Source organism: Candoia aspera, chromosome 6 (genome assembly GCF_035149785.1).
Source record: "Candoia aspera isolate rCanAsp1 chromosome 6, rCanAsp1.hap2, whole genome shotgun sequence".
In the NCBI taxonomy this organism is placed as follows: Eukaryota; Metazoa; Chordata; class Lepidosauria; order Squamata; family Boidae; genus Candoia; species Candoia aspera.
This window is the reverse complement of record NC_086158.1, coordinates 18359237-18384260: the sequence shown is the minus strand read 5'-3', so window position 1 is coordinate 18384260 and position 25024 is coordinate 18359237. Positions and strand designations below refer to the sequence as shown.

Sequence of the window (25024 nt, the reverse complement as noted above, 5' to 3'; positions counted from 1 at the left end):
GGTGAGTGGCAGTTACCACATTCTCACGGTGAAGTTAAAGTTGGGCTCCCGATCCAAGACCATAGAAGTGTGGGCCATGATTGATTCGGGGTGTTCCAGGTGTTTGATGCACCCCGATGTGGTAGCAGCTCTGGAGCTACCTACATTCCCCTTGCAATGGCCCATTGCCTTTACGCAGTTGGATGGGTCTATGGCAGGTGGCAAACCGATCACCCATTTCACAGGGCTAGTGGCTTTACAGTTCGGCAGCCATCGGGAGGGGTTGTCATTTGTGGTGGCTCTGGTGGGGGGTCCCCTGGTGGTTTTGGGAGTGCCATGGTTGGTCCAGCAAAATCCCCAAATAAACTGGGTTTATCGGACTATCACCTTTAAGGACGGATTCTATCAAGCACCGGAGGGGAGGGTTTCCCCAGAGGAGGTGGTGGGGGTAGCGGCAGCTGCGACTCCGCATTGCCCGGCCCCACCTCTGGAGGGCCTGCCAGTGGACTACCAGATGTTTGCTGATGTGTTTGGAGAAAAGGAAGCCGATCAACTGCCCCCTCATCGGAAAATGGAGTGTGCCATTGAGCTGATGCCCAACACCCAATTACCTAAGCCAAAAATCTATTCCATGACACAAAAGGAACTAACTTTGCTTAGGGACTTTGTGGACAAAAACTTGGCTTGTGGGTTCATCGAGCCAGCCAACTCACCGGTGGGGGCACCGGTCCTCTTTCGCCCAAAGAAGGATGGGACACTAAGACCCTGTACCAATTTCTGGGGGCTAAATGCAGTCTCAATTTCCAATAAATATCCTTTGCCTTTGATCAAAGACATGTTGTCTCATCTGGCTAAAGGAAAAATCTTCTCCAAACTGGACTTGAGAGAAGCCTATTACCGTGTAAGAATCAAGGAGGGTGATGAGTGGAAAACGGCATTCAATTGCCCGTTGGGGGCATTTCAGTATAAGGTTTTGCCTTTTGGTCTGGCTGGGGCCCCTGCGGTATTTACGCAATTGATCCATGAGGTACTCCATGAACATCTGTTTAAAGGGGTATTGGTGTATTTGGATGATGTATTGATTTATACTGAAACTATGGAGGAACATGTATCCTTGGTTAAACAAGTGCTTTGCAAGCTCAGGAAAGCTGAATTGTATGCCAAACTGTCCAAGTGTGCCTTTCACCAAACACAAATTGATTATTTGGGGTATAGAATTTCAGATAAGGGCATTGAAATGGATCCTGCCAAGGTCCAGGCTGTCGTGGATTGGGAAAGGCCCCGCACCCGCAGGCAACTTCAAAGTTTCCTGGGGTTCAGTAATTACTACAGATTATTCATAAGGGGGTTCGCTGAAATTGCCCTACCATTAACGGAATTACTTCGAACCAAAGGTCTGGGGGATACTCGAAGAGTGAAAAATCCAGGGGCACTGCTGCGGTGGACGCCGGCTTGTCAGGTGGCGTTCGAGCAGTTAAAAGCATCTTTTACCGAAGAGCCAATCTTACAACACCCTGACCCCTCCAAGCCTTTTGTGGTTCAGGCTGATGCCTCTGATTATTCCATTGGGGCATTATTGATGCAAGCTGATGGGGCAGGGTGCCTCAAACCATGTGCTTACCTGTCCCGCAAGTTCTCAGAGATGGAGAGGCGTTGGCATGTGTGGGAGAAGGAAGCATTCGCAGTAAAAGCTGCTTTGGAATCTTGGCGGCATTTATTAGAGGGGGCGAATCACCCTTTCGAGGTGTGGACTGACCATAAGAACTTAGAAGCCCTCAGCACCCCCTGCAAATTGAGCCCGAAACAAGTCCGTTGGGCTCAGTTCTTCAATCGATTTAATTTTCGATTGAAGTTTATTCCGGGGAAAAAGAATTTCCTGGCTGACGCGTTGTCACGGCAACCCCAGGACTCGTGCGCAGCGCCCGAAGTGGTCAGCACTCTGTGGACAACGCCACAACTGGATATGCAGGCTGTGACGCGTAGCCAAACACGAGCGCAGCAGCCAGCCGCTGCGGACTCCGGACCGCCGAGCACTTTGTCAATTCTTTCCCAGTTGCAACAAAAGTTTCTAAAGGAGTTAAAAACTGATACTTGGTTGCTTGCAAACAAAGACAAAGTTACATTTGACCAGGGTTTTGCTTGGAAATCTAACCATCTCTATGTCCCTGAGAAGTTGCGAAAAGACGTGTTGCTCCATGCTCATGATGACAAGGTGGCGGGACACTTTGGGTTCGTAAAAACTTTGCACCTTGTCCGACGGCAGTTCTGGTGGCCCACCTTGCGCAAGGATGTAAAGGAGTATATCGCCTCCTGTTCTGTTTGCGCTATGTCAAAGCGCAAAGGAGGGAAACCTCAGGGACTCCTGCAACCCGTGGCTAGCCCAGCTTGCCCTTGGGATGAGATTTCCATGGACTTTATTGTGGAGTTACCACCCAGCCAGCGCAAAACAGTGATTTGGGTTGTCAAAGACTATTTCTCGAAACAAGCCCATTTCATCCCATGCGTGTCAGTTCCTTCCGCACGCCAGTTGGCCTGTCTTTTCTTAGTACACGTGTACCGGCTACACGGGTGTCCGTCATGCTTGATTTCGGACAGGGGCACGCAGTTCACCTCGCAATTCTGGCGGGCGTTCCTCAAACTTTTGGGAACTAAGCAAGCCCTGTCCACGGCGTGGCATCCACAGACGGATGGGGCCACGGAGGCTTTAAACTCAACGCTGGAGCAATATCTTCGGGCTTTTGTGAACTATCAGCAGGACAACTGGGTGGACCTTCTCCCTTTTGCTGAAGTTGCCTACAACAATGCTGTTCATCAAAGCACCGGTCAAACCCCATTTCGTATTGCACATGGCAAGGAGTTTGTGCCCATCCCGGATCTACCGCAACCCTCTGTCGGACCGACCTCACCTGGGGATTGGTCCACACAGCTAGTGGAGTCCTGGCCAGTGATTCAACAGGCATTGGCTGACGCACAATCGGATTACAAACGCTATGCTGACCAGAAACGTGCCCCTCATCCTGCTTTTCAAGTCGGTGACCTGGTCTATTTATCGACTAAGTTCATTAAGTCCTCGCAACCTTCAAAGAAGTTGGCACCTAAGTTTGTGGGTCCTTTCCCCATTACCGCTCAAATTAACCCTGTGACTTTTAAGCTTGATTTGCCACATAACCTTAAACACTTACATCCTGTTTTTCATTGCAGCTTGCTCAAACCAAGTATTCGTTCTGACCGATGGCATGATCAGCCTCCACCTCCAACCCCCATCATGATTGATGGTCAACAACACTTTGAAGTTAAAGAAATTTTGGACTCTAGACGCCTTCGCAATACGCTGCAGTATTACAATATCATAATATAAAAACATGATGTCTTCACGTATGGTTTTAGTGAGCAGTTCTTGGTAATTCAAAAAAAAAGGTTTGTTAATATCTTGGTACATTGACTTATTTTCTAAAATGGATCTAGGTTTGCTTGAAACATACACATAGGATGTTTGTTTTTATTTCACACACACATAAATGTACAGACAAAATGGACTGTCATGATATGTGAAATGATAAAAATCTCTCAAACAGCAAATGAAAAACAGTGAGTCAGATGAAGAATACTATGTTTCCTTTCTCCCTCTGGGAAGGCTTATACGTATAGCTGTTTGAAAAACCAACCAGCCAAATCCAAGTTATTTGACAGCTTTCACTGTCAAAGTGCACACAATCCAGATCATATCATTAAAATATACTCCTCATTGCAGATGAGCACACAAGAGAATTCAAGGGTCAGATTCCCCCAATCAAAGGTTTCATAGAAACCCTTATTGGAGCATCTCCCATCGTTTCCTTCTCCAAGAAATGGAATCCGTGTTTCCAGATGGGAGGGGGTGTGAAGTTGGAGTGTGAAGTGGTTTATTATGGCTGTGGAGGACATGAAGGACACGAGGTTGAGATATGCCAGGAATACCTTCTGTGTGTGTATGTGCGTGACATGGTTTCATGGGAAAGGGGACTAACTAAGTGAATGTAGTTTTTAAGTTAGGTTTAAGTGGGAAATCTTTATTCGCAGCTTGCCTTCTGTACCATTCATTACGCTTCATTAAAACAGTTAAAGGAATCCCAGCCTCCTGACTGTGATTGTGTGAATGCTCGAATGATCAGGTGCTGCCAACAAGCATACAAAATAGAAAATCTATTCACCAAGTATGGTTGGGGGTAGAGGTGGGGAATTTATCTGAAATTAATGGGGGGGGCGTATTTTAGTGAAGGATATTATCTTTTTGGAATAAAATCTGTATTTAATTTTACAGAAATATTATTTATGATATTAAAATTTAGTAGTAGCAAGGCGAACCTGAATTAATCAATTTACTGTATACAATATATTTACCAGCAAAATTACCTGTCATCTCCAGGACTTTAGGAAAAAACTTATTCCAGAACCGACATTTTTCGGCACGTAATTTTGCACGAATCTTTGAACCATTTGTGCTTAACGTTAAGTAGTTTTGTTCAGCAGTTGTGAAGACTGGCCATCTTGTTCCATTAATCTGACTTCCATTGGGTGTTCTGTAAGATTAAAGAAAAGATTAAAGAGAAGCATTAGAGTTCTCATGGGAAATTAGCTGGGCATATCAACAGTGAAAAATATATTCTGTTGATTGTTCCAAAGTTCAGTAGATTTGCATGGAAATAATTCTATACTTTTGAAAGGTGGCAGATGTAAACATCAACATCTCCAAAACAACAGCAACAATAATAGTAATAACAACAATGGCAATATGCATTTGGACTGGATTGGATTCTTTTTAAAAAGCATTATATGTTATTAAGTAATCAACTTATCAGTTATTTGTATAAGCCCAAATTGTCAAGGACAAAAAAGCAATTTCTTGGATAACAATAACAAAAATAAATCCACTAAGTGCTTAATAAAAATGCTAATGCTCATTCACATATACAAAGACATTACATTGTTTTTGTTTCCTTTTAGGCAGAAATTCCTGTAAAGGTGTGCAGTGATCTAGGTAAAATGAATAAAAAAAAAATCATCTTGATTAAAATCTGTTAAAATAAGTTTCATAATAGAAGAAAGCATCCTTTACCCATTGAAAGCAGTTAATGTGAAGCTGTGAGAAAAATGTCTCAAAAGTATTGCTATAAACAAAATTTGCTAAGGAAATTCTATTAATGCAAGCTGGTACTTTAAAGATTACTTAATATGCCTTGCTATTTACAGTAGGATGGGTGGAAGAAATCTGGGTGATTAGGGATTATGAGAGAAAAGTTGGCAAGAAGAATGTACCAATTGCCTTTGATTTTATCACCCATCATAGGTGATGAGATCTTGGCAGAGTATTTCACTATGTGCCAACCGTGGTATCTGGGAAAGGTGCCAGTAGTTTCTTTAGGAAGAGTTCGTGGGGGAAAAGGAAAGGGGCAAGATCACAGAAACAAATGAAATTGCTATATTCTGATTTAACCACTGACCCTTTAAGCCCAATGTGGACTGTTGATGTTGAATGGCATAAATTCCCCAAAGTTCCAAGCAGAATTTCAGGCAGATACCAGGGATTAAATCTGGGATTTTCTTCATTTTAAGAATGCATTTCACCATTGTTTTATGGCAATTCCACTTCTTGCCTTGACTTATACATACAGGTAGTCCTTGCTTAATGATCACAATTGGAACCAGAATTTCAGTTGCTAAGTGAAGCAGTCATTAAGCAAATCCGACCTGATTTTATAACCCTTTTCATGGTGGTTGTTATGTGAATCACTGCGGGTATTAAGCAAACCACATGGCTGTTAAGAGAATCATGCAGTTCTCCATTGATTATGCTTGCCAGCCTCGGGCCAGGAAAGTCGAAAATGGCAATCATGTGACAATGGGATGCTGTGACAGTCATAAATGCAAACCAGTTGCCAAGTGCCTGAATTGTGATCACGTGAGGGTCATAAGTGTGAAGACCAGTCATAAGTCAGTTTTTTCCAGCACCATTGTAATTCCAAACCATCACTAAATGAATGGTTGTTAAGCGAGTGCTACCTGCATGCTTTGATTTCACTTCAAGGCTCTAAATCTGCATAGAGGACATACAGATAGGCTTTTCATAACAGGGAGACCATCCATATAATCTAGTCAACATATGTAGGTGGCATTATGGACTGCTCCTGTGACCTTGCTTTCCTTTACCAATGAACACTTTGCATAGCTCAACAGTAGAGTGCATACCTGGAATGCAGGCAGTCCAGGTTCAATCCTGGGCTTCTCCAGTTAAGAAATATTAGTAGAATGTATATGAGCTCTGCCTGAGATATAGAAGAGATGCTCCTAGTTCTACTGGGTATAAATAAAACAAATGAGAAAAATGAGGTGTTCCATGTTGCTGATTTATTTTAAAACATGTCATCCATTTTTCAGGAGGAAAATTTGTAGAAAGCTTGCACATAATCAAATCTCAAAGCAAGTCTTAAAAAACAACAAAGGCTTCCCTGAAAGAGGTTTGCAGAACATTATGAATGCTACCTAATGACATTCAGAGAGGACAATGTGGTAAAATGTGCAGAACTAAACTTAGTAATTTGGTGTTATTCTCCATGGTATCCAGCCAAGAAAGCTGGCAAAGAAAAGGACAGGAGGGTTTTAAGATTGTTTACCAAACTTGAAGAAAAAGGGCAAGATTGGCCATTTGAAAAATTGGAGGACTGTAAATGTTTACTTCAGGGCTTTTTCATCTTGAGTGGCAACGTTGTTAATGAATGCTACATTTAGCAGCTGGAAGGCCTTGATAAAAAGGGATTGGATTTGAAGTCCATGTTCTGCTGAAGAAAAGGAGCTCTTTCAGGAGGCAAATTGTTTGAATTATTCAAGGGATGGATTGTCATACAACTAGGATGCTATGGCTAAATGTGTTAAACTGTTAAACATCCAGTGATGCTATTAGTTTTTAAAAAGACACCTGGTGTTTTTGCTGTAGGCCAGAGGTAGGATGCCTGGAGCACCTCAGCTCTGCAAAGCAACTACCCAGATGTAATAGTGGAAAGTAACTATCTAATTCTACATCTGGTTTCATTTAACATTTTTGCTGAATTTCCAACATGGGCTGGGGATGGAGTAGGGAAGATTCAAAATATGAATCACATAATTTTTGTCTACTCCAGAGCCTATTCCCACCATCCCGTTAGGGTGAACTTTCCCTATGGAAACCTTCCCTATCAACTGTGCAGCTGTGATGGTGATGAGACCTTCCTTATAGCCTGCAAAAATGGCACAGTATAATTTTGAGGGGAGCAGCTCTGAAAAGAGCTACTTGAAGCATCACAAAGGGCTCCCTTGGAAGCCTCTGAAAAGCTTTTATAACTGCTGGAGAAGGCTAAGAGGAGGCTGTCAAGTGATGTGAATGACCTTGAGGCCTTCAGAGCACAAAATGCCTCCCAATCAAAGCCTCTTCTCACAGCCTACTGAATATCATATTTTATTCCACCTGGCTGAGATTGTACACGAAACAGACAAAAAGGCCACAATATGCAGCTAGTGGTGTGTTTTATGGGCAATTGATGCACTGGAATCTTCCTGTGTAGTTCACATCAGCAGGGAATACTTTGCTAGTCAGAGAAACTAGGAAAATGCGGTATCATATGATTGAACCATACTCAAGTAGGAATGGGTGAACATTTCAGTAAATTTGCCCTTTCTCTAGGAGCTGCTCTAGCTGCCAGTTAGCGACTAATGCAATTCAAGATGCTGGCTACCACCTGTAGAACTCTGCATGGCTCAGGGCCTAGTTATCTCCAAGACCATCTACTGTGAAATAAATATGCCTGTCCTTTAAGATCAGGAGAGAGACCCTGCTGAGGGTCCTGCTCCCCATGGAGTTCCATCTGCAAGGATCCTGTAGGCAGGCCTTCATAACAGTGGCTCCCTTCCTGTGAAATAGCTTGTCCTCTTGTATATAAAGTGCCACCAATGTGATGAGTTTCTGCAGAGAGATTAAATTTGGCTCTGGGAAACAGAGCATTTTGGGGGTGTCCAGGTTGGGTCTGCCGATGTTACTTGTTTTGTTCTTTTTAATCTTTATATTGTGCACTGGTCAGAGCCAGATGGAGTGGAAAGGCATAGAAACATTTGTAATAATAATTTAAAAACCATATATTAGATAGAAAAAGAACAATACAGTGAGGATGTCAGAAAACAAAAATGACTTGAGACTTCTGTCAAAACTGAGAGCTTTGAAAACTTAGCTCTGAAAAGCTAGGATTTAATCTCTGTGCATTCCACCATTGTTTTGGCACTGATTAAGATTGCAACCTGTATCTTTTTCCTGATAAGATGCTCAACTTTTTTTAGCTAAATACTGGGCAGATAAAATATGGTCTTTTCCCTGCTAAGAATAGTAATATGCACTAATTTGATGACTTGAGCTGAAATCTGGGAGGCTCATCAATCTAGAATCAATCATTAAAAAAAATGTATACTTATAGTTGCTCTCTTTGATGAAAAGGAATTATAAAGAGTAGAACTGAGTCCAAAACATGACAAGAATATGATGGTTCAACTCCTTTGTCCCAGTCATTCTAGCAACATTATTTTTCCTCACAAAGACTTCTCTAGAGACAGCCACTTATGTGTAGTTCAAGAGTGAAAAATCAACTGAAGCCTGGGGATGAAGTCTCTGAATAACTAGGGGCTGTTCTTGACATCAGTCTTAGAAATGAAATGAAAATACAATAAAAGTATGCATGACATTTCAAATTCAAAATGTTTTGAGCTTGAAACTCTCTATTTCAAATTCAAAACAACTCCAGAAGTATTTCAAACAGCTGTTTCAATTTGAAACAATGTGTTTCATGCCCTTAAAATATAACCTTAAAACCTTTAGATCTAACCAAATACATTACATAATTATGCAGTTGCAAATAAATACATCCATCACTTTATTATAATCAGTAGAATAATATAAAAAGTACGGTACTGAAATTATAAAACCAAAATATTAAAAGATCATAAAAATTAGAGAAATTTTTAACTTTAATTATGTTACTTTGATGTTTTGGTTCTGTATTGCCATGAATATTGTTATTATAAATTTGTTATCATATAATTATACACTTACTAGAGGAAACAAAAGGGAAGTAACCCTTGACAATAATAAAACATAAAAGTATGAATTCTATTGATTATGTAGAATTGGTTTTGGATAATTTTGAAATGAGATAATTACATAAACAGCTGTTCTCCAAACTAATGCCATCCAGATGCTTGTAACTCCCAAATTGTTTAGGAGGTTGGCTTTCAATTATGTTAGATTAGAATTCTGGACTTCCAAGTTCTATCACTTCTAGAAAGTTTGAGATTGAAAAAGGTTGATATAAGCATTAATGATTTCCTGATTATGTCTATTCCTTCCTCTAGTAAATATGCATACATACACCAAATTCAGAAAGCAAAGGTATACACAGAGAACTAGCAGGAGATGAAATATACTACAAATAATTGGTACAATTTCTTCCTTCACTCCAAGCATGTAACTGAAAGGCCACTGGACATTAATAAACTCCAGCTACTTGTTTAAAATATCTCTTAATCCAATCTAGCATGGCAATTCCTAAATTCCTCCACTGCCCATTTTGTGCTAATTCTGCACTGATTAACTTATGGAGCTCATTTAATTGCATGTTTGTTTGTGGCTCTAGAGAACAGTGAGTTAAACAGAGCTGACTAGTACTCCAGTTCAAGATCAGAATTGTAATAGTACTGTCAGAAATCATTTGAGCATCCTCTGGATATGAAATAAACCATAACATTCCAAATTGTAATTTACAGGTAGTAAGGTGATTGTAATAACAGGTGTTGATACCACTTTGCAGAAAATGATTCAACGCATCAGTAGGGAAGCATAAGATGTTATACACACACACACACACACACATATACACACACACACACATACCTACACACACACACACACACACACACTGTATATGGGGGGCATGGTGGCTCAGTTGTTAAGACGCCAGGTTTGTCGACTGGAAAGTTGCAAGTTTGGCGGTTTGAGACCTGAGTGCCATGTGGCGGAGTGAGCTCCCGCACTCGCCCCAGCTCTTGCCAACCTAACAGTTTGAAAGCCTGCAAATGCAAGTAGATAGATAGGTACCGCTTTGGTGGGAAGGTAACAGCGTTTCCGTGATTGTCATGCTGGCCACATGACCATGGAAGCGTCATTAGACAATGCTGGATCTTCGGCCATAGAAACAGAGATGAGCACAGCCCCTAGTGGGTCATTAGACATGACTAAATGGGAATCTTTACGTTTTTTTTACTATATAGTATATATATATATTCATTCATCATACAAGATTCACTGTAAACATTGTTACAATATTCTTCATCTCTATTCAAAAGTGATTTGCTGCAGTTTAACTGGTTGATACAGCAAGAGCAGCAGCCAGAAGGTGAATTGATGTTTAGGTCTGCCAAAGACTTCAAGTGCATAACGTAAGACAGTGACATCTCCAGAGAAGGCAGTACTGAAATCTTCTGCCATTTTTTTGGATTGGTACATATGTGTAACTATTACTGTAATTCATTAACTGGATTAAAATAATTTTATTAAAACTTAACAGACTTATTTTCCTGCTTTGCTTTTTAAGTGAGAAATCACATAGCCAACATTTGCTAATTCATTACAAATTTTAATGGTATGATTTTGGGGGCTCTAGGGGGTGCAAAAAGTGTGATTGCAGTCTTCAGCTTCTGTCTTGGCTATCCCTATAAAGACTGCTGCCTTAAAGATACATCTTAGATTGGATTACATTCTTAAACTTGCCATATGTTTGGTTCAGAATCTTTTCTATCCATGCCATGGACATTAAAATCATTTTCTTCTTAGTCATAGTTTTTGAGTATATGGTGTACTGCATTGTTTATGGAGTAATTTTATTTATCATGTGTTAGTACAGAAATTGCATGGATTAGATCAGAGTGTTTTTATTTATTTAATGATTTTTTTTCCAGCTGCCTCAATCCATGTCGACTCTGTGCAGCATACAAAAGTTCAATATACAGTAAAAATATCAGAATAATCACAATAATACTAACAGTTAGCTAACTGTGATGATCACTCAAACAAAAATAAGGCCAAAAACTTGCTCCAACTGAGACTTTTTTAAAAATGATGGAAAGGAAAGGAAATTACTATTTTCTGCTACTTTATATGTCCTTCAGCCCAAACAAATGTCTAAGCAGAACAAAATAATACTGACTTTATAGTTAAAAATCACATAGAACATATAAACATCAGCTACGCCCTTTCCTGGATCAAGAGTCCCTCCAGTCACTCATGCCCTAGTCATCTCCCATATAGACTACTGTAATGCACTCTACATGGGGCTACCCTTGAAGAGTAACCTGAAGCTACAGCTGGTGCAGAATGCAGCCACGCGAACAGTCTTAGGAGTCCCAAGAAGGACACACACAACACCATTGCTGTGCGAGCTGCATTGGGTACCAGTATGCTTCTGGGTCCAATTCAAGGTGTTGGTTATCACCTTTAATCACCTGGCATGGGACCAGGTTTCCTGAGGGACCGTCTTACCCCAGTGACATCAACCCATCCCACCCGGTCAGGTAGAGAGGGCATGCTACAGACCCTGTCCATGAGGGATTGCCAATTGGCAGGGTCCAGGAGGAGGGCCTTCTCTGCCATTGTGCCCACCCTTTGGAATAAGTTACCCCCAGAGGTAAGACAGGCCCCCACTCTCCTGGCCTTCAGGAATGGGGTTAAAACCTGGGCATGCCACCTGGCTTAGGGTGGGAGGGCGATAGCCATGCATGGAGTTGGTTGGCACCATGATGGTGCCAACATAAGATCTTGATTGGCCATCTTGTATTTATACTTTATATTTGCATTTTTATATTTATATTATATTTATAAATACAATATTTAAATTTATATGTATATTGTATATTTAATTATATGTTATTTTTATTATTGTAAACCACCCAGAGTCATTGCATACAAGTTGGGCAGTTGAGAAGTTCAATAAATAAATAAATAATATAAACCAGACAAACAACAACAACAGCCTTCCTATTCATCATCACACTGAGAAATTATGCTCTCAGTAACACTTACTGCAAGAGTAGGAACCACCATTTTACCAATCCCTTCCAAAATAGCCAGAGTTTCATGGCCTGGCATGAAACTCATGAATAATATTTATATCAGCTGAACACCTGCATGACTGAGATTTTTCTGAGATCTGCAGAGTCCTGTCTCTCCAGGATCTACACAGAATCTAGATTTTCATTATTTGTGATTTAAGGCAGGGGATTTTCAACAGAGTTTAAGAACCTTTCAGAAACAGAACTGAAATAAGAAGTCATTTAATTTCAATACAAGCCCATTCTAAACTCAGCCTTCCACTCCCATGACCATTGGTGAAAATTCCACATGTGTGGCGGGCATCCAACCTGGGCCTTAAGGGGAGTGGGCGGGGGGAATCTTGACACAGAGTTGACATTGTAGGCATTGCTACAGTTGTCCTCCCTAGGTGCATCAACATAAGGGATATGTTGGTAGCACAGTACAACCTCATCATCTCTGAAGAATAATTAGGTCATTAGGCCAGAGAATGAGGTTGCCATATTACTTACTCTACTCCCCTGCAGCACTGGTATAGCATCCTAAAGACAGAACAGCTCTTCCCAACTTCTCTAGATGGTACGCAGCTATTTGCTGAGCCTCTGCTATTTTTTTCCAACTATAGAACAGAGTCTTTCCAACTTTATAACATTGGCAGGAACTTTCACTTTCAATGGGACATCAGAGTAGAACCACCAACATAAAAAGATGTTTCCAATAATTTTCTTTTTTTCTTAACTTATGGCTGCTGGGGTGGAAAGAGCTTGATGTGTTTATTCTTTCTTCAATGAAGCTGTCTGCATAAAACTTATAAGATTTTCCCTCTCTTTCTTTTTAGAAGCCAGTGTAGCTAAACTTGGAGTGTACTTAATCCAGGCTCACTGAAAGTTCAATATCTATCCATTCTCATCACTCATCACAATAAACAAGCAGTCTTTTTAATATTATTTGAATGTAATGGTATACATTTCCATCCAGCTATCTAACAAATTGACCTTATTTAGAGTAGAATAGGACAAGGCATTTAATGTTGCTATTAGATTTCACAGCACATCTTTGTTAATTTTTAAGAACTTTGTTAGTCTGCTTAAGTTGATAGATTTCATACTCAATATGAAGATTTGACAATTCATGCAACTGTCTTCTGAATCAATACAAATATTCAAATGAAATCAATTTGGTTTTCTGAATTGTTTCAGTATCCACATTGGATCAGACTGATTTTCTGAATTGATGCTTTAGAAATTTGAAAGAGGTCAAAGCTGATTTATGCACCATTATTATAGGTGATGACCTATAAAACCATACATGGCATGGAGCCAGTTTGTTTGTGGGACTGCCTTTCCCAATCACGTCTACCCATCCCATCAGTTCTGGCAGGAAGGGCATGTTGTGAGTCCCATCCATGAAGGAATGTCATCTGATGAGATCCAGGAGGAGAGGCTTTTCTGCCATGGCACCCACCCTTTGGAACATCATTCCCACTGAGGTCAGTTTGGGTCCAACTTTGCCAACCTTCCAGAAGCACCTGAAAACATGGCTTTGTCACCTGGCCAGGGGATCTGGTAACATGGCTATGGAGCCTGCAAAGTGGCTGTATTGCTAGGCAGAGTAGTTATATTGCTTGGGAAAATGAGTGTGTTTTCCTGCAGATCATGTTTTTTTAATGCATCTTCATTGTTTTTAACATTTTAAATATTTTTTGTTATTATTTTTTTGTTATTTTTTTGTATTCTTTCATATTTTTAACTCTGTATGCTGCTCAGAGTCATGTATATGAGATGGGCAGCTATATAAATTTACCAAATAAATAAATAAAACTTAGTACATTCTTCTCTTCCAAGGAAAGGGCACTCCTAATTCTTTTGAGAAATGGGGTAAAATACAACGCATGATCATTCTGCCCCAAACCTTCAAATCACAATTATTGTATATGTGAAGAAAGCAATAATTTAGAAGATGACAAGACGCCTTTAGATGGCCTCTTTATTTCTAATGACCAGGATATACAACCTACAAATATATTTTTTTTCCATTCTGCATTGATAATGTATTGGCTAAGCAATAATTCTAAGATTTAGTGAGATTCCCAGAAACTTTACAATGTAGCATTCAAATGAAAGAATGTGTAAGATACATACAGGATTTGGAGATACTGAAGATGTTATACTGAGCTTTGGATAAATGTCTATAATAAAGCTTCCATTCTTTCTGTATCTTATTCAAGCTAAGAAAAAGTACGGTTAGGGGGCTGACATTCTCAGCTTTTAGCAAAGGAGTGCTTGTCAAGAAAACAGAGCAATCTAACCCCAGGGTTTTAGAAACTCTGGATGTCTGGCAGCTAGTAGCAGGAAAAGGAGCAGACTACTCCTTTGAGCAAAAGTTCACTAAGAGTTCAGCAGAGTATATTAATTCATTATTGTGCACACATAGAATCACAGAGCTGGCAGGGACCTTGGAGATCTTCTGGCTCAACCCATGTCCAAAGCAGGAATCCTCAGATCATCACAGACAAATGGGAAGTCGAACCTTTGTTTGAAAACTTGCAGTGATTGAGCATCTATGACTTGAGGAAGCAGGCTGTTCCCCTGCTTAATAGCTATCACAGTCAGGAAATTCCTCCTTATTTCAAGTTTGGATCTCTCTATGCAAAGCTTCCACCTGCTGGTTCATGTCCTACTCTTAGGTATCATGAAGAATAAATCTATACCCTGACAGTGACAGCACAGAAACTAAGGAAAATGACCTTAATGAATATGCTTTAGGCCCTTTAGCCTAAGCAAAAGGGGCTAAAGCATTTTTAAAGTCCAGAATGTCCAGATAACATTCAGAAGCAGCTCAGAGCACCACCACCCTAATTCACTGAACTATATGAAGGAGGTGAGAAGGTACAGCAGTATCAGACTTTCGAGATTCTGTTGTAATAAAAAGTAGTTTTAGCTGTCCTTTGGAGTTGATTTCATGGTCTGGTTTACCTAGAGGGACTGACAGGCAGCCTTCACATGTTGGAAGACTGCTATCATGTTGCTCCTTAGTCTTCTCTTATTTAGGCTAAACAGGCCCTGTTCTTTTAACTCTCCTTCATAGGAATTAGCCTCCAATCCCCTCACCATCTTTGTTGTTCTTCTCTGCACTCTTTCCTCAGTATCCTTTTGGCCTTGTAACCAGAACTGGACACAGTGTATCAGATGCAGTCTGATCATTACAGTGTAAAAAAGGTAGTATCATTTTCCACAATCATAACATTAGATCTTTGTTGATGCACCCCAAGATTGACTCTTTTGGAAGCTATAGCACACTTCTGGATCAATCTTAATCTGTGGTCTACCAGGATGCCTGAAACTATTCAGAACTTGATCAAATCAGATATGAAGCAGGAGAGACTATAACCCTTTCACAAGTACTAATGCTGAGCCAGGTCCTGCTTATCTTGTACCTGTGTGTAGTTTTTCCTACCTAATTGGAGAACCTTACATTTCTCACCACTGAACAGCATTTTGTTGGATAGGGCCTAATGTTCAAGTCTATCAAAATTCTTTTGAGCCTAGAACCTATCTTCTGGTCAGCAATCATTCCTAGCTTTGATTCATCTGCAAATTTGCTAAGTATCTCTTCTATCACCTTGTCTAAGTCATTTCTAAAATTATCAAACAGCACTGGACTCAGGACAGAACACTGAGATATTCTGCTGCATACCTCTCTCTGTGTAGACTTAGATCCATAAGGACCACACATTGGTATGATTGTTCAACTATCTGTGAATTCATCTGGTCATGGAATCATCCATCGTACATTGTTCCATTTTATCAAGAAGGAGGCTGTGGTCAACTTTATCAAAAGCCTTACAGAGGTCTTGGTACATTACATTCACAGAATTCCCTTGGTCTACTAATTCAGTCACTCTGTCAAAAAAATGATGATACTTGTCTGATATGATCTATTTTTACCACTTTAGAAAGAATAAATTGTACTTATTTTATTTCTCCTCTTTTTCACCTTCTCCTCCTTCTCTTTCTTCTACTTTTATCTTCATTATACATTTTGCCAGTTTTAGTCTTTCCCAGATGTGAGGCTAAAACTGGCAAAAGGTACAATGAAGATAAACAGACTTTTCCTTCTCTCTTAGAAGCTTCTAAGAGAGAAGGAAAAGTCTGTTTATCTTCATTGTACCTTTTGCCAGTTTTAGCCTCACATCTGGGAAAGACTAAAACTGGCAAAATGCCAGTTTTAGTCATTGCCAACTGTGTAATTCCTTGTGTAACTGAACAATATACAAGATGACTCTGCATGTACCCATTCAATTATTGCCTTTTGGAGGGTCATCTAGATTATGATCAGCATAGTCCTTCTCCAGTCTTTCTAACTCAGAAGAAACTATTCAGAACTTGATCAAATCAGATATGAAGCAGGAGGGACTATAACCCTGTGGAAGAACTTTTTTTAAGGTCAATTAGTCTTCTAAGTATAGTTAGCAAACTCTATGTTGAGTATCTTTATCAGAAGCAGACTATTTGACTGATGATAAGATTTTGGCTGAGGAGCAAATTGGATTTAATCCAGGGGAATTTATGTTTCACCACTGCACAATGGTGCACCATTTACTGGGGGAAAAAAAATCAAATTGTCCAAGAGATGTTCTATATGCTGCCTTCATGGATTTGAAGGCAGGATTCAGTTTAATTCACAGAGACAGATTTTGGGTGAAACTGGCAGCCTTTTCTATTGATTGAACTCTCCTACTTTTGATCATGAAATTGTGTGAAAATACTTTCATGCTAGTTAGATATGACCCTGAATGTCTTTCCATGCCAATCTTCACCCAAAAAAGGTGTGAAACAAAGTTGTATACTAGCTTTCTTCCATTTAAACTTTTATATTATTAACTTATACACTCAGAACATAATGCAGGCTTTGAAAAGCAATACATTCTATCCTCCTAAACTGGCCAATAAATCCATCTTAGGTCCTTTTTATGCTGATGACACAGTAATCCCCTTCATAATGCAAATACACCTAGAGTGAAGTCTTCAATCCCTGCCTTATATTATAGAATTGAAAGACTCATTGTCAGTTATTCTAAGACACAGGTAGAGGCCTTCTCCAAAAGGCTTACCAGCTGCATCCATTGCTGAAAAAAGAAATAAGGCCACAGAACAAGCTAAAGTCCTAGGAATTATTTTTCAGTCCTCTGCTACCTGCAGGGAACAAATAAAAGCTGTCACTCATTGGGCCCATAAGACCACTAATGCAATTTTGTCTTTTTCCAGACAGCAGAGGCTGTACTTGTGTACCTGCTGTTATAAACATCTATAAAGCTAAAGTAATTAGCCTTTTGCTTTACAGTTTCCAGATTTGTATTTACAAAGATTCAAGACTTCTTAAAATGGTCCAATCCAATTTTTTAAGATCTGTACTCAAAGTTCTTCTGGGTGTATATTTGGGGTTCTGTCACCTTCCACTTTTGTCATAAATGACCTTTAATGAGATCTCTGTCCTCCTCTACTCTTTTGGATAGTTTTCAATCATCTTGGGGAAATGTTATTAGACCAGATTCTTTTTTCTTTTAATCAATATTTGGTTTCACTTAGGTTCAAGACAGCCAACTTGGAATTGAAACATCTCATCTTCAGACTGATTGGAACACAATCTCCTCTATTATTGGGGAGAGGCTGTATGGAAGACCCTTCATGCCTGCTAATTAGCTAATTGGCATCTCATATATGTTGGGCTGGTCAGCCTTCTCTCTGCCAAGATTCAGTGCTTTGCCATCTATGCCAGTTGATGGGAGATACAACAACATCCTACCAAAGGCTCAGTTATCCCCCATCTGCTAGGGGACAATGAATCTGTTATGTATGTCTTAATGCACTGCCCTTTTTACATGTCTTGGCATTCAGATTTAATAAGCCCTTTGCTGCTAAATCATCTTGGCTGTTCTGATAAGGAGAAAGTTCATCTCCTGCTGGCAGATGTGCCTGCACAAATATCTTGAAAGATAGCCAAGTTCTGTGCAAATACTATTGCTGTTCAAAGAGTAATGGCTTAGGCTTTCATTTTTAAAATATTTACATCTGTCTAATTTTCCCATGTCATGGACAAAATTAATCACATTTTCTACATCTTTGTATATTTTAATCTTGTTAATTGTTTTACTTTCATAATGTTCCTTCTTCTGGTGGGCGTATAATTTCTTGACAGCTGGTATTTGACCATAAGTAAAGCTTAACTTGTAGGCAATCCAGTGTTAAAACAAAGTAAAACACAACAAAAATTGGAAAAGCTTTGAACCTGTGCCCTAATTTTATTTCTGAAAATTCTATTGGGCTGTATGATTCAATAGACAGGTCAGAATAAGTAAAAAATGCCACCAAAATCTTAATCATCAAAACATATTCAATATGCCCCAATAGGACACATACATATGCATCCCCTTACTTGCACCTAGACCCATTGGCATTAATGGATGTTAGATAATGACTTTTTTACAATGATTTAGGTGGGACCTAACTGCAACCTTAGCTGTAATCCAACCTATTGACTTTATGAAGAAATTATTTAAAAAAGCATGAACATAGTGATATAGCTTTTGCTTTCTTCAAGTTAGTAAATGATACCATTTGGGGAAAAAAACCTCACAAGCTTATAGAAAGCATTATTTTGAAATGAATAAAATTGTTAATCCAGGACACTCACACTTTATGAATGTTCAGATTACTTCTGAAGTCGCTCTTGCCTGTTGGTGTGTGATTTGGCATAATGAGTTATCTCTCCAGATTTCATTTTAAAATTCAGAACATTTCTCTACTTCATCTAATCATATATCATTTCATCAAATGACATCAAGGATTCCCTGTGCAGTTCTGTATCACTTTATACTTAATTCACACGCACAAGCAAATGTCTCTCCAAAGTTATCATATTGATAAGCTTAAAATAAAAGGCAGAGGATAGAAATATTTCATTCTGCAGTAATGGATATCATTGATAACTATTTTGGGTAATAAATCAATAGGATGTATGACTTGGAAATATGGAAGCTGTTGCTCATCAGCCTCTTTGTTCACATCTCATTTAACTTTAGCCCATTTCCATTCGTTTGTCACCATTTAATGTTAAGTCCTTAGAATAAGGACTCTTTCATTGCAAGAGATGCAATACTCAGCCTTCATCAAATGTTCACCTTCTGTATTTTTGTTTTTCATTGTTTGTTTGTTTGTTTTAGATCCAACAATCTCACAGAAGTTCCAGACAGCTTAAGAGGAAACAAAATTATCTTGTCTGATAAAGCCTGGATCCTAAAAACTGTTGCTCATGTCTCTTAAAACTAGGATTCCTCCTCAATTTCATTCAAAGCAAATCACTTCAAGGTTACCCCACTTCTTTGGAAGAAAGACTTCAGGAGTTTCAAAAGATATAACAATAAGATAAGCAAAAATGTCTTCACCCAACAGAACTTTATACTGCCACGGTGTTTTGCTCAAACTTTTTAAAAGACAAATTTGGATAATGAGGTTTTTAAAAGTGAAGGAAAGTGACTGCTTTGCTTTTGATTCTTCTCACTTTAAAAGATCCCTGTGGCAGTTCCAACAGGCAGAAGAGGCTTCTCTGCATTTGCTTGCTGTGCCCAGAATCTTCTTTCAACATTTCTGGTCAGATACTAGAAATTTCAGAAGAGATGTCTGTGTATGCATTGAAGCATCTTCCTACTAATGAGGCTGTGAAGCAGTGTGAAGAATCACATTATGCCAAAATGTGGCATATGATGTATGTTGCAGGTCCCATCTGCTAAGGAGTTATGCTTGGTGGGACCCAGGAGATGGGCCTTTTCTGCTGTGGCACCCGCCCCCTGGAACATCATCCCCCTGAGGTGAGACTGGCCCCATCCTTGATGTCCTGATATCCTTCCAGGAATCCCTCAAAACTTAGCTGTGTCAACAGGCTTGGGAGTCTGAAGGAAATGGTGATTTAATGAGGTAGTTACATTGTTTGTAACATCTAATACTCTTTCCTAGCCTTTTAATAATAATATTAATGTTTTAATTGTGGATTTATTTATTTTTTTAATATTGTCCATTTTATGGTTTTTCATTGTATGCTTCCCAGAGTCACATTTTGTGATATGGACAGCCATATAAATATAGCAAATAAATAAATAAAGATAAAATCTCTGTAGCTCACCAAAACAACTTGTATATGCCTTGCATACCTTAATAATTGGATATAAGCTCAAGTATGGATATAAGCACTGACAAATAGACGTTTTGGCCAGGATGAAGTACAACTTACCAAGAAATATCACACATTTACTTTAAAAAGGAAAACAAAGCAGAATCCCCAAGTTATAAAAGGTGCCAAAACATACAGTATATACCATTGCAGAGAGCCATGGAGATGTTGCTGGGAAAGCTAGGCATATGCAGCCACAGTTACAAAAGAAAATATCAATAAATTATAGTGCCAGTTGGATTTGTGGAGCCTGATTCCTGACCTAGCCTAAATTGTATACATGTCCTGTCTGTGTATGAATTTCTCTCTCTCTCTCTCTCTCTCTCTCTCTCTCTCTCCCCACACACTTTAGTGCGCTGTGCAGTCCTAGTCACTGAAATTTGTAAATTATGATTTATGATGTAGTATGCTGTGCAAAGTCAGTTGTGGTTTATTGTATGAAATATGATTAAACAGGTCAACTCAATATTAAGCTATACCAGTCAAATAAGAGACTACAGAATGAATAGGTTATCACAGGGACATTCATGGAAGAGAGGTGTCAAAAAGGCAAAGGTGGCCACAACTGCACAAATGAAATGTCACATGCAAACCTATAGTTGCAAATAAATGTACCACTACTAAAAAAGTGTCACATGTAAAAGTGGGGTGAATCTTCAGTTGCATGCTTGCTACCATCATCTTGACTTTTCCAAAGCCCTGGATGCCCTTGGGTTATTACATGTTCAAAATGTTATTGAAACATTAAAAACTGTTACACTGACCACATAGAGCCCTCCCCTCCAAGCTTCCAATTTAAGAGTATAAATTTGCCAAAGTTGTCCAGACATAATTATATAGACCCTAAATATTCAAAAGGTTAAACAGCAATATTAATTATTAATAGCATTAATACAGTTGACTGTAAACCCCATAAATGATGCTGTTTTAAAGTATACAACCATAAAATGGTCTTTCTTTGAAAATATTTCTAGTGTGTTCCTAGCAACTCTGACTTGAAGAAATTACTTATTCAAGAAAACAAGATAAAAAGACCATTAAACCTCCCCCTGAATGGTTATTCAGCTATAGTACTCATCTTGACATCTGAGTTTACTAACCTCTAGGGATCATCATCATCATTGGCTCAGAGTATTCAAGGTATTCTAGATTCCTTTTGGGTGACAGAAAATTTAGCTATAGATAGATACTTGGGTCATTAACAATTTCAGATGACAACCATAGTTAAAATGGTTTCAAGCTCAAATGCAGTACTTTAAAAACCACAAGTGGTATGCACATCAATTATTCCTCTTTACCTTAGTGCTAATTTGACCTCTAGAACACGTGTGATCCAGCAACTGGAACAAACTTGCACACAATGTATAACAAATCACCTAAGGCTCAAATTAGACTAATTACACACATTGGTTTGGATCCAGATTGTTAGTTGCACTTAATTCACAAAAGAACATTAACATAATTGGTAACTTTCTACTTGTTTTCAATGGGAACTACATGTAACTAGCTTTGGCTACAATCCTGTGTCCATTTACCAGGAAGTAGATCCCCCTCCCATAATTAAACTTCTTCAACCTAATAACCTTGATTGAACTGAAAAGCTATTCTTTGGAGAGGACAATTAAAACAGAGACATGATAGGGATTGGAGACGGTTATCTTCAACCTGCCCTCCCCTCTATTAACTGTTGTCCTACATCTTTCTTACAGTGGAACCTATATAGGGACATAATAATTGTATCAATAACAATTCATCAAGATTAATATTGATTTTTTTTCCCCTGTTGGGTGTCTTTTGATATTGTAGAATCAGAAAAGTGCTCACTAGTAAGGGTAAGCTGATGTCTGTCTGATTTTTGATTATCTGAAAGTTTCATTCCCTGTAAAACAAACTTCTGTTTTTTCTGCTTCTTTCTCAAGTTCTACCTGAATTTCTTTAGAATATCTGTCAATTGCATTTTTTTTCACTCTTTTATAGTTGCAGGGTGATGAAGGACACTTGTATAATGTTTTGCTTTGTTTTCCTGTTACCTTGTTCAGGTAAGCTTCCCAGTCTGAAAAAGTTCTATGATTCAGATCTTTAGGGATTTAATTGAAATTTGGCACCAAAGGAAGGCAACAGAGAAATAGATTAGACAATGAAAGATAAAAGGTTTTAATCTACTTGTCCAGGAGGGAACTGCAAGGCCTCCATGCCCTATCCATGAGAATCATACTTTATCAGCTTCACACAAATCCTTATTTATATCACAGGAGTAACTTAATGCAAAGGGAATAGAAAAATATTCTTGGGATATGTGGGATAGAAGAGAGGAAGACATTACAACACAGGTAGAAAGAGATCCATGAGAAAGAAGAAAGAGACAATGCAAAAAAAGATAGAATATGGAGGATAAGAAAGAGAAAAAGACACAAACATATCAGCAGGAGGTGGCACAATGGAACAACACATCTGCTTCTTTACTATTTGAAGATGAGAGTTAGAGTGATTGAGTTAAAAAGTGTTTTTTTAAAGGTCATGTATAAGAAAATTGATTACAGATGTTGTGTCCTACTCCAGTGATCCCAAAACCTTTTTGTTCCTAAAAGTGTCTTTTTTAAACTCACAAATTAAATACAGTACTGCATTCTTTTTAGAGTACATCCTATAAATCATATACATAAATACATAAATAAAAATAAAATTTATTCTTGTTAAACAAGTGTGGTATAATTCCAGAAGCACTATGCATTACTCTCCAACTGCATTCATTTCAAGATAGTTTGATAGTCTTAGTTAGACAAAAGAAAGGAAAGAGGGTAGCTACACAGCATATTTAAATTTGAACATGGCTCTTTTAGACTATTAAAATTTGTGTATTGGGGTTGCATGGCACCCAGCCTTCAGCAGAGGAGTGTGTTCATACTGTTGGCTGCCCTCAAAAATAATAGGTAAATTATGAACAACTATGTCAAAGACAAGAGCCAGTTTGATGTAGTGGTTAAGGCATCGGGCTAGAAACCAGGAAACCGTGGGTTCTAGTCCTGCCTTAGGCACGAAGCCAGCTGGTGACCCTGGGGCAGTCACCCTCTCTCAGACCTAGGAAGAAGGCAATGGCAAGCCACTTCTGAAATCTTGCCAAGAAAACTGCAGGGATTTGTTCAGGCAGCCTCTGAGAACTGGACACAACGGAATGGAGAGATAGAGATAGAAGATAGAGATAGAGATACATAGACACAGAGATGATGGAGATGATGGAGATGGAGAGCGAGAGCGAGAGATGATATAGATATCTCTGAAAGACACACGTTCCAGGGTCATCTGTAGGCAATGAGGAATGGGGGGTCAATGACTAAAAATAGCTGGTGGTACCAGACAATCAGGGCCTCATAGATTTTTAATGTGTGCCATACATCAGACACATATAAAAAGGAGTAGGGCTATGATCGTATGGTTGCACAAGATACTTTGACACTGTTGTCTCCTCACCTCTACCCATATATGGCCAGTTCTGGCCAGTTCTATGTTTGAAGGAACACTTAGCAAAGGGGGTGTCCTAACATCCTCCTTCTCCTTCTATATTGCTAGGAACTCATCCAAATAATACCTTTTTTTTTCCCTTTTAGGTATGAACTTTCACAAGACTCAGTTTTCTGTTCCACAAGCATATAACCTTTTTATCCTGTGGCAATTGGGAGTCAGAGTTGTGTGCAAGGTATTCCATAGAAATACAGCCTTCAGTTTCTATAAACAAAGTTTTAGTATGTGTAAAGAACTTAACAATCTGCTGAAGACTTCTTTTTCCTCTAGTAATTTAGCCAGCATCAACAAACTACTTCCCAAATCTATTGTAAAAGTCTGCTTAATTTTGAGATTCCCTTAACACTTAACAGAACACGCCCTATAATTTAATATAAATTGCTCAATATTTTCTCCCAATTATTGGGTACACACCTGATGTCCACATGCCTGATGTCCTAAATCTGTACTTACTGTATGTAATTACTAAGTTGTTGTTATTACTACCCTTCAGTATTGAATAGCTGTGGCAGACTTTCTGTTATGAGAAGAAGGACATAAATACTACTTTCAACAACAAATGACTGGGGATTTTTTATACCAATGAATTTCTATTTTATTATTTATCTCCTCACTATTTTAACAGATTGAGGCAATGGTATTTTACTTGTATTGTCCTTGGCCAGGCTGATTTAAAAGGTAACTCTTAGAAATGTTCAGTAATTTGGGCAGCTGCGGGGGGGGGGGGGGGAGACTGGGGAGGACAGGAGTGAGATAAAATGATATACTTATTATCATCTAAATACTCTTCAGAAAGATCATACTGCATGTATACTGATAAGGATGAAGTAACTAGAGCCAATTGTAAAAAGTTTAAATAACAAACTTTCTAAAGATTAGTATACCCTTTAAATCTGAGCTGTTTGAGTGCAGATTCAACAGATTTAGCATTTTTCCAGTTTATCTATTTATTGCAAAATTTATATCCCACCATCTTTGAACAGCACTAGATCGTTCACAATCATAAAAGCACACATACCAGACAAGACAATTAAGCACTATAAGACAATAGTTTTGTTCCATAAAATCAGGTTAGAAATTAAAAATTAAAATTCTAAATCAGTCATTAAAAAACTAAGAATTTTCTGCATCTCCCACATTGTCCTCCAGCCCTCTCTCCCTCTC

At 38.9% G+C, this 25024-nt stretch overlaps 1 protein-coding gene across 1 annotated transcript in view; it reads right to left on the bottom strand.

Moving 5' to 3' along the window:
* BCHE (butyrylcholinesterase) overlaps positions 1-25024 on the bottom strand; it is a 49376-nt gene that overhangs the window by 12276 nt on the left and 12076 nt on the right. Inside the window, exon 2 of the mRNA XM_063307873.1 lies at positions 4372-4538. Within this exon, the coding sequence (XP_063163943.1) occupies positions 4372-4538 (167 nt within the window). The remainder of the gene's footprint in view (positions 1-4371; positions 4539-25024) is intronic.